This window comes from Empidonax traillii, unplaced genomic scaffold, assembly GCF_003031625.1.
Source record: "Empidonax traillii isolate 1590-97213 ecotype Southwest subspecies unplaced genomic scaffold, ASM303162v1 scaffold378:size984864, whole genome shotgun sequence".
Taxonomy (NCBI): Eukaryota; Metazoa; Chordata; class Aves; order Passeriformes; family Tyrannidae; genus Empidonax; species Empidonax traillii.
Genome location: NW_020955571.1, coordinates 301,046 through 311,255, shown reverse-complemented (window position 1 = coordinate 311,255; position 10,210 = coordinate 301,046). Strand labels below are relative to the sequence as shown.

General features: G+C 47.1%; 1 protein-coding gene across 1 annotated transcript; it reads left to right on the top strand.

Annotated features, from left to right (window-relative positions):
- The first annotated feature begins 5,106 nt into the window (after positions 1 to 5,106).
- Positions 5,107 to 8,538, top strand: HEY1 (hes related family bHLH transcription factor with YRPW motif 1). The gene is made up of 5 exons (XM_027893077.1): positions 5,107 to 5,345; positions 5,455 to 5,530; positions 5,607 to 5,690; positions 5,806 to 5,887; positions 6,687 to 8,538. Exons 1-5 carry the CDS (start codon positions 5,122 to 5,124, stop codon positions 7,268 to 7,270), a joined length of 1,050 nt encoding a protein of 349 aa, XP_027748878.1. The 5' UTR covers positions 5,107 to 5,121; the 3' UTR covers positions 7,271 to 8,538.
- The last annotated feature ends 1,672 nt before the right edge of the window (positions 8,539 to 10,210 follow it).

Here is a 10,210-nt window from a genome sequence, read left to right as displayed (position 1 = left end):
CACATTTTTCTCAAGCTTCATCTTCTTAGAACAGAAAACTCAAAGTAGGTCTCAGACTGTAAACTCTTTGGAGCATACGTTACTGTAAAACACAAAGCATGGTTTGAAAGCTGCTTTTAGAACACTGAAGTTGTAAAATTGCACCGGAAAAACCGCTGGTCAGGCTGTTCCTTGATGGACTGTGTGGATTCTAACAACAGGAAACCAGAGCAAGTTTCTGTATGATTATTCCTCAGCCCAGTTATGAGAAAAGCGCTGTAGGACAGAAGAAAACTATTTTGGCAAACTACAGAGAGCTTGGCTTAAAAAAGGCCAGCAAAAAGAAAAACATGGTTTTACTCTGTGATATCTGGTGCAAACTCTACTGTGATACCGAGGAATGATCAGTAATATAAATTACCAGCCCAGGTACAGTGAAATTGTCATCTTGGTGGAACAGTGTCAGTAGCTGACACACCTCTGTGGCATTGTCTCCTCTAGATTTGGCAATGCTGACAGAGTCTGTCCTGCCATTAACATGTTACTGACTTTTTGTGTTATTTTGCACATGAGGTGCACTGTTATACATATTGACATCATGTCACTTTCCAGTGATTAAGATCAAAGGTGGCTGCAAATCAAACCAGAATTTTCTACACTATGCCATGGCAAGTCAGCCTTTTGCATCTGTTATGAGACAGCCATTAATTAACATGACCTGGTGTCATTCCTCCTGTAGGGTCTTTCAGTGTCCTTCAGTGAACAGGACAGCCTGTGCTTTGGGAATGGAGGAGGGGATATCTATGGAAGAAGCTGCTCTCTGTAAGAGCCTTAGCTCAGAGGGAGGCTTGCATGAAAAGAGAAAAGAGGTAGAATTGATTGGAAAGGAAACCAGGTGATAAAATAGCCAATCTGCCTGTTCCCTCTTGAATTAGAGAGCTGACAGAATGTGAAGTAGATTTGCCTGTCAGCAGCTTGAATGTGTGTTCACAGACTAGCCTTTTACACAGTCATGACTTCGGTCTGGTTTTGGAGGTGAGCTGAAGCCTAATCTGGTAAATGGAAGTACTACCTGAATTTTTTGGAGCCATCCAGAACAGAAATCTGTCTGCACTGCTGTTGTTACTATGCTGCAGTGCTAGTCTTGCTTATTCATAGCTATACATTACTTCCAAAAGATAAGATCTGAAATCTATGCTGCAGCAGAGGCATTGCAGCTGGGGCATTCTGCTTACAGTAAAGACTTTGATGTAAAAATTATCCTTGTCCTTGGCCAGTTTGAAGAGAGAAATGTCTTGGTGACCTGGATATCACTACAAATGCATGTAAATATGCGATGTTTGTGTTCTTCTGCTGCAGCAATGGCTCCAGCACAAAGGCACACAGCATCTGCATGGCAGAACCTGGGGGCCAGTGTGCTTAGAGAGCACCCACGCCTAACTTCTGATCTGGGCATCTGTACCTCTGGGACGTGCAGACATGAATGTCAGCGTTCAGCTCCTGGGAAACACATTTACTGGAAACGCATTTGCTGCTAACAGATCATGCAAGGAGTCTAAAAACCTGTGTCTGTGTCACTCCCATTCGCTTCTCCAGCACTTCCATTTGACCTGTGATAACTAGTTTTAAGCTGTGTCAGCAACACCAACAATCAACACATTCAGCCAGAAGTCATTAAAGAAAAATACAAGATTCGGAGCAGAAACTTCTTGCTTGCAGAGCTGATGTTGCAGCTGGGTATACGCAGGGAGGGGGGCTCGGGGCGGGTGCTGATGTTCTTGGCTGGCTGCAATGTGAGTGCCAGAGCCACCAGTTGAATTGGGCACAGTAACCATAGCAACAGCGAGTTTCCGGGACTTGGGGTGACAGGTTGACGGGATTACTCTTCAAAGCCCTTGCTCCCTTGGGAGAGAAGACCTAAAGGAAGGGAATGGGAGTTAATTTAGCGCACACACACTAGAGCAAGGGTCAGCAGTGTCAGGTCTTTGCTGGAGGGAAGCCCGTAGCAGCAATAAACAACTCTCTTTCAGCAGAACTTTGAGTAGCACCAAAATTGCTGTAGGGGGCATCCAACAAAGCAAAATGGGGGGTGCATGCAGAAAGTGGCACCACTCCCTTTTAAATGACAGTCGTGACCAAGAGTTCCTGCATGTCTCAAACCGGAGTCTCTGCTTTGCTGTGATGGCTTTACCCTGTCCTGCCATTCCTGATTCCAGCACTGGGATGGCCAGATGTGGCTGCAGAGCCTGAATCTGAAAATGCTGAGTTATGCCAGACCTAGAAGGAATGGGAAAGCTGCAGAGGAGGGGGTGAGGCAAGCATGCTGGTGTGTAGGATAGGAAGGGTATGAGATGAAATGTTTAGATGGTGGGTTGACCTAGGCCTGGGCATGGCTGTAGTAAGAGGTGGGCATGTAGAAGGCAAGAAGGTGCTTGCACTACAATGTGAAGCAGTAGGAAGGGAGGCACTGTGGCAGTGTAGAGGACAGGAGAGAAAGCTGTCGTCTCCTAAGGTTCATTGGTGCAAAGGTGTCACTGGCATCTGAAGTTCAGATCTTTTTAGAAGTGTCACCTTCCTGTGCTCTATCATTTTGATTTCCTTGAACTTTGGTGAATAATGGGCTGTTCTCCCATCTGCCCCTCTGGTGAGAGAGATGTATGACAGTGCTATCTCAATGTGTTGGCAATTTTGGGCTAACAAAACTTCCCTTTGGGCCACAGTTAACAATTAGACCAATGTCATGAATTCACGCCCAGCACCAGAAAAGCATAAGACTAATTTAAAGCTGGTTTTGCTCTGCTCCTCCTAGTGCTGAATGGGAAGATTGAAACCAAACACAGGCAAACTTTTCCTATCTTCCCACGGCTGCTGATAGCTAACTGCAATTGCTCACACTGTGTAAAGTGGCACAGTGACACAGTGTCACACAGTGTCACACAGCCCACTCTACCTGTCCATTCCTGTAAATCATTCAGATAAGTCATGTCTACATAAGCTCAGAAGACTTCTTTGGAGGCTGCCTGGCACCAAAGATTAATGGAGCTAAAAATGGGGGCAGCTCCAGGATCCAGCTGCTGGGAAACTGCGTGGCCAGACCTCTACTCATAAGCAATCAGCACTTAATGCCAAAGAACTTCTTCTGCCACACTTTTTTTTTCTCCATAGCAGGAAGAAGGCATATACGCACCTGGATGGGAGAACTCAGATGTGTAGTCTGCGGGCCAAAAAGGCATAAATGTCACTGCACCTTTCAATGACCTGGCTTTTGGTCCTGTAAAAGCAGGTGGTGCAGGCAGAAATGTTTCACAACAAAAAACATAGAAGCTGAAAAGGTGGATGTAATAGAAATGCTGGCAAAAGCTTAAGTAAAGTACTGCCGAAAGGATAGCTTTGTCAAAAATATAATGTGGCAATAGAATATTTCTATCACCTGTTAGCAACTTACAGGTGGCTGCAGCACTATTTCCATCTTAAATGCAGCTCTTTTACTACCCTTATCTTCATCCCTGCTTCCATTTTCCTCCCACCAGACATGCTTCATAAAAGCATCCATGAATTATGGAGCAACTCTCTGCCAGTAACTTTTACCTAAACCAGTGGGAGGCTGAAGGCAACTATTCCACGGTCTTGGAATGGCAAAACCTGGGTTCTTCAGCTCTTTGCTCTCACACTGTGCATGTCTTGGTTATCCTTCAACCCCTCTGATTGCGAAATGCAGAAGAATCAACTTAGAAAAGGAGCCTTAGTTGAAAGGCACCATGTAAATGAAAATTTAATTATTATGAAACCACCTCAAAGAGTATACCCTTGTTTCACCTGTCCCATTTCACCAGTACCTCAGCCTGAGAGAGCTGGCAGAATAAGGAGGACTTGTTGGGGGAATATGGCATTCAGGCTCAGGGCCCTGCTTAGTGCAAAACAGCATGTACTCGTGGGAAGCGTGCCAGCCAGAGCTCTGCACATCCTGAATCCAGTGCTGACCTTTCTTGTCATCCCTCCCTCCTTGCCAGCAAAGGCCATGTGCTTTCATCTTCTTAAAAACTGTCCCTGATTCTGCCCACCACCACAATACAGGGGAGTGGGGGGCTGGAGGGTAAACAAGGGGAGGATGTGGGTGGCAGATTTGCAGTTTAGAAGTGCACAGCAAAGAGGGATGCCTTGATTTCCCTTGCACTGCCAACAAACTAAAACCCCCCAGGTTTAAGCCTCCCCAGCTTTTGGGTTTCAGCCACCCATTTCACTATTTTTTCCAATGGAGGGCAAGATGCTCTTGCCCAGGCTCAAGGGTGACTTTTATCTATAACTACCTGAAAGGAGGTTGTAGCCAGATGGGGTTTGGCCTCTCCTACCAGGTAACAAGCAATAGGATGAGAAGACATAGTCTCAAGATGTGCTAGGGGAGGTTCAAGTTGGGCATTAGGAGGAACTTAACAGAAAAGGTATTGGAATAACAAAAACATTGGAATGGACTGCCCAGGGACATGGTGGAGTCACTGTCCCTGGAGGTGTTAAAGAAAACACAGAATGTGGCACTTAGTAACATGGTCTAGTTGCCGAGGTGGTTGACAAGAGGTCTTTTCCAACCTAACTGATCCTGTGATTCTCCTCAAGCAGCTCGCCCAGGGCTTCGCTGCCTTAGGGATGCACTTGGAAGCTGCATCAGCCTCTACAGTATGCAATCACCCCCATGGCCTCAGGCTGCCGGGGACCCTGCTGGGAGGGCTGGCAGGAGCCCTGAGGGTGCTGCCTGGCCCTGCCCACCCGCACGGAACCCGCAACCCTGGCTTCCCAGCCACGGAAATGCCCCGCTGATATCCCTGCCCAACACCCCCTCCTCATCCATCCACCCCTCCCTCCACCCCTCCCTCCATCCCTTCCTCCATCCCTCCATCCTCCCTCCCCCTCCACCCGCGTTCCCACGGCCCCCCCCTGCCGCGGGGGGCGTGGCCCCGCCGCGGGCTGGCGGCGATTGGCTGTGGCCAGGTCTCCGACGGCCAATGGGCGGCGGCGGGGCCCGCGCGTGGCGCTGCCGTGCGGGCGGCGGGCGCGCTGTGCCCGGCTGTGTCCGTGCGCTGCTCCCGCTTCCCTGCCCGCTTCCCTGCCTGCTTCCCTGCCTGCCCGCCCGCCAGGCGTGGGAACTCCATGGGGGAGACGGGCGCCGGGAGAGGTGCGGGACGCGCGCTGGGAGCGCTCCTCCCGCGCCCCGCCGCCCGCCGCCTCCCCGACGGCCGCCCGCGCCCCGCCGCCCCCGGCGCCGTGGCCGCCGGCGGTGCCATGAAGCGGGCACACCCTGAGTACAGCTCGTCGGACAGCGAGGAGCTGGACGAGGCCGTCGAGGTGGAGAAGGAGAGCGCAGACGAGAATGGGTGAGCTCAGGCAGGGTGGGCACCGTGGGGCTGCGTGGCGCCTCCTCCCTCCCCTCAGCCCCGGCACCCCCGAACCCCTCTGTGACCGCTGTCTCGCTGCTCCCCGCAGGAACCTGAGCTCGGCCCCGGGCTCCATGTCTCCCTCCACCACCTCGCAGATCCTGGCCAGGAAGAGGCGCCGAGGGGTGAGTTCCCGCGGGCCGGCCGCGGCTCCCCGCAGCCCGGCCCGGCCGCCCTGACCCTCCGCTCTCTGCCTTACAGATCATCGAGAAGCGCCGCCGCGATCGCATCAACAACAGCCTGTCCGAGCTGAGGAGGCTGGTGCCCAGCGCCTTTGAGAAGCAGGTAGCGCCCAGCGACCCTCCGCTCTGCCTCCCTCCGCTCCCGGCAGGGAGTGTCACCCCCTCGGTAACGTCTCTGGTTCTGCCTAAAATGTTTCGTACTCCCCATTCCGTCTTAGGGATCAGCCAAGTTGGAAAAGGCAGAGATTCTGCAGATGACTGTCGATCACCTGAAAATGCTGCATACAGCAGGAGGGAAAGGTAAAGTTTTGTGCCTGACAAGGGGCAGCAGCTCTGCAGAGAGACTGCTGTGAGAGGAGCACATTCCTGAGTACTGGGTGTGCAGTGTGCTGGGGAGTGCTTGGAGAAAGTGAACGGTAGCTATCATGTGTTTCATCAGAAATTTGGGGGTTTCTCCTACTTTACAAGGTTTGCGGCATCACTAGCACTGAAAGGTTTTGTGGTGCTATCTCTGGGTTGTTCTAGAGGAGAGTGACTGCAAGTCTCTTTAGCAATGTGTCAGCACTGTGAAGTGAATCAGATTTTGGCAGCTTGGAAAACACAGTTATTGTTGTGTAGTGTTTGTTTCTCTTAACTTTCTGAAAGTTCGGAACTAGGAAAAAATACAGGATGAAATAAGTGGTGAAAAGAATTAGCAAAAATGGTGAAAAGTGCTTTTAAGAAAAAAATACTTTGCCTTTTTAAGTTTCCTCTGATAAGTTAGGACTTGTGTTTCTAATGAATTTCATTGTGCTGTGGTTTTGCTTGCACAGGGGAGCCATGGAAAGAAGAAAAATACTTTCCTCCAGTGGCAGTGAGCAATTGCAGTTTAAAAATGGCAGTTTGTGACTAGTCTTGGGACTTGCAGCGTCACAGCACAGAAAAGCTTGTTAGACAAAAAAGAAAAAAAAAAGGGGCTTGGCAGCTAGTCTATGGTTGGGAATACTAACCACATCCAAGTGAAATATGCTTACAGGGGAGGGTGGAGTGGGAAGGCTACTTGTAGACAATAACTAGAAAACAACATCTTAAGACTCTATTCTTTGTTCTTTTCTCTTAGGTTATTTTGATGCTCATGCTTTGGCTATGGACTATCGGAGTCTGGGTTTTCGAGAATGCCTGGCTGAAGTTGCTCGATACCTGAGTATCATAGAGGGTCTGGATGCCTCTGATCCTCTGCGAGTTCGACTCGTGTCTCATCTCAATAACTACGCCTCTCAACGCGAAGCAGCAAGTAGTGCACACACTGGCATTGGACACATTCCTTGGGGCAGTGCCTTTGGACATCACCCTCACATACCTCACCCGTTGCTGCTGGCTCAAAATGGGCATGGCAATACCAGTACTGTAGCATCTTCTACAGAACCACATCACCAGACCAGAATTGCTGCCCCACATGCTGAAACTTCCTCACTCAGAGTGCCCCCAAATGGCAGCGTCGGACCAGTGCTCCCTGTGGTCACATCTACTACCAAACTGTCTCCTCCGCTTCTCTCCTCCATGGCATCGCTGTCTGCGTTCCCCTTTTCGTTTGGCTCCTTTCATCTGCTGTCCCCCAATGTGCTGAGCCCATCTACACCAACGCAGTCAGCAACCCTTAGCAAACCATACAGACCCTGGGGGACAGAGATTGGCGCCTTCTAAGAACCAGCTCTTTAGTAAGGGTGGGAAAGCCTGCAAACCTAGCTGAGCTAGGTTATGCCACCCTTTAAGTTGAAGTTCTTAGTAACTGGGACAAAGGTACAGCTTCACCTTAAACAAGTCTGTCTAAAAACTGTCTCATTGGATTTTTCGTTTTGTTTTCTACATTTTTGTATTAACAGTTTGTTGTTTGTTTTTTGGTTTTTTTTTAATAGTTGCTGAAGTTGTCCAAAAATAAAATTACAATAGTGGTTTGTTAACACTTGTGTTAGATCTCTGCTGAGCATTTAAGTCACTTTTGTGAACAATTTTCTTCAAATGTTTCATTTTTCCTGAGCGCATCAGACTGGCTTTTTATGAAGAGATATCACATATTAATGTTAGTGACAGCCTAGTTTTGTTATTAATTTTTCCAAGACTACTCTTCTCAGCATTAACAAGCTGTGTTTTTATTAGTATTTTGACATTGAGATGTTCTATAAAGAATTATTCTTTTTGTAAACTATATTTGAGTCTTATATTTCTGAGCAAAGCGTTGACAAATCAGATGGACCTGCTTGACCAGTTTTATGTAAGAGCCCAATTTCTATTTCTTCTGGAGTGGTTTGGTATATTTGGTGATCTTATTGTAGTCCCTAGTGGACATTTATTCATGACTCAGAACCACTACATTATTTCTCCCACCAAAAGGAATGGTATGAGTAAGGAGGGTGCAAAAGCCAAATTGCATGGTGTATAGGTGGTGGGTTTAGTTGCTGGGGAGGTTAAGGGAAATAAAGTTGTCACCTGCAGTAGTCTTCCAGCTGGAGCTGGTCGAGTGCATATTCATTTCATAGGGCCGGACTCTGCTTGGAGTTGCAGTGGAGTAATTGTTCTTTTAGCTTGAATTCTTGGGTATCTGAGATCAGACACTTCCTCTGTGAGCTTCACATTTTCCCCTGAAATGAATGATGCTGGTATTTAATTAGCCAATGGAATGGTGCAGTGGAACCCGCTCAGTGCACAACCTTGTTGCTTAACAGATGCATCCTCACCAGTTGATTTTTCTATTGCGTCTTAGGTGCAGTTCAGTGCCACTCCTCATTTTGTAAGGGCTCTGCTGTGTTCTTGTGTGTGTGAGAGTGTGTGCATGTACATGTATATTTTGTTGGATTTCATGAGACTCTTAATCTGAACAGGTTTATTGAGGGAGTTCCATTGGATGGCGTTTGCCTGCTCTTGTATCTGTGTTGTGGCTAAATAAAGGAGAAAGAACTACGTATTTTAAATGACATTCTTGTCTGATATATATCAGTGGAGAATTTCATGCCTCTGGGTATCATGGGAGATGTCAAACAATTGCTGCTTAGTCCTGCCATGGGCATTTGTATTTACTCTTTTCTCAGATATTATGGCATACTTAGCTACACTAGCTGAGTAAATGAAGAACCAGTTGAGGGAAGGAAAATGTAGGATTTGTTTTGCATGTCACTTTTACATGCCTGGCAATGTGTGGGCAGACAGTGAAGATACAAGGGTTTCTGCTATAGAAGGGATTAAAGCTGCACTGCACTTGAATAGTCTTAGTGATTTTTATTACTATTAAAAAGTGATCGTCTTTACAAATGCAGACTTCTTTTCTGTCTAACTCGTGGAATTGTTATCTGCCTTATAGCTCTGTAACAAAGTTTTGTACCTTACAGTCTGGATTAGCTCACAGTCAGTCCATTAGTGCAGAATCTACCCAAGGTCTCCGGCTGATCCCGTGTTTGTTACTGAACAGTACCACTAGTGTCTAACACTTTAAGTAGCAACCTGCCAGGATTACTGGTAGATAGGACAGACCTCATCCAAAGAAAACCTATCTGCAAATCTCTACTTGCAGAACATCAACAACTTCTGGAAGTGCTTCACTTCTTTCCTGTGCGTTTGAATTTATAGTACACTTGTGTTGGTAAATCGCACATCCTTGTCTGGATTTAGCTCTGCCAGAATAGCAGAAAGAGCTCAGCCCTGTGGGAGACGAGGGCTTTGTTTAAAGGGGGGCTCTTGGGCCAATTAAGGAGTGGCATTGATGAGAGGCTTTCTCAGAAGAAGGATTGCTGTGAGGCTGGAAAGAGCGGGAGAGCATTCAAGTGCGTAACCTCGTTTTACCTTCCTCCCGAGGCTGTAGGAGACCACTGCTAGGAGTGAAATGCAAAACTGTGGGAGCTAGAAATACATAGGTGTTATTAAGGAGAGATTATAGAGCATAGTATTTCATGTAGAAACCTGAAATAAGAGGCTGTAAAATTCCAAATCCAGTTTCCTTTCACTATGTGTATTGTCTCCTGTTTAATTACCCTCTGCCCTGTCCCTAACAGGTTTTTATAGCAAATTAACAACTCCTACCTAGAAGATTGCTATAGTGCATGCAACTATTCTTTAGATCTTTTAATAAATGGCAATGCTTCTCAGCCTTTTAATGGTTATTTCATTGACATTCAAATGACTTTGCCTCCCTCTAAATAGCTGGCTCTTTTGTGTAGAAAGACCCCTATAATTATTTTTGTCCCACTGTCCTACCCTTGAATGGACTTCAGAAGCAGAGAGCAATAAAAGTTTAGCTGCTGGTGTTTGTCTCTATATCCACCGTCTTCTCTTTCCATTTCCAATGACAAAGGTATTAATGAAAAGTACTAATTTTATTCAACTTTTGCAGTAATTCAATATTAATTTTTAGGGATTCAAAATCTCCTGGTTGTTACGACAGAAAGAGAGGAATGAATTCTAGGAAATCACAAAAACTAGTAATTTAAAAGGGAAAAGCGTGGCCCAGAAGCTGAAACACCAGGGTTGTAAGCCCAGGGCTGTATTATTATTTGTGCTAACTTTGTACATGTGGCTTGACAATCATTTAACGCATATCTGTTTTGCCAGCTGTGAAACAGGTATGGAGGTGCTTTGTCTCCTTTCCTCAGAGAC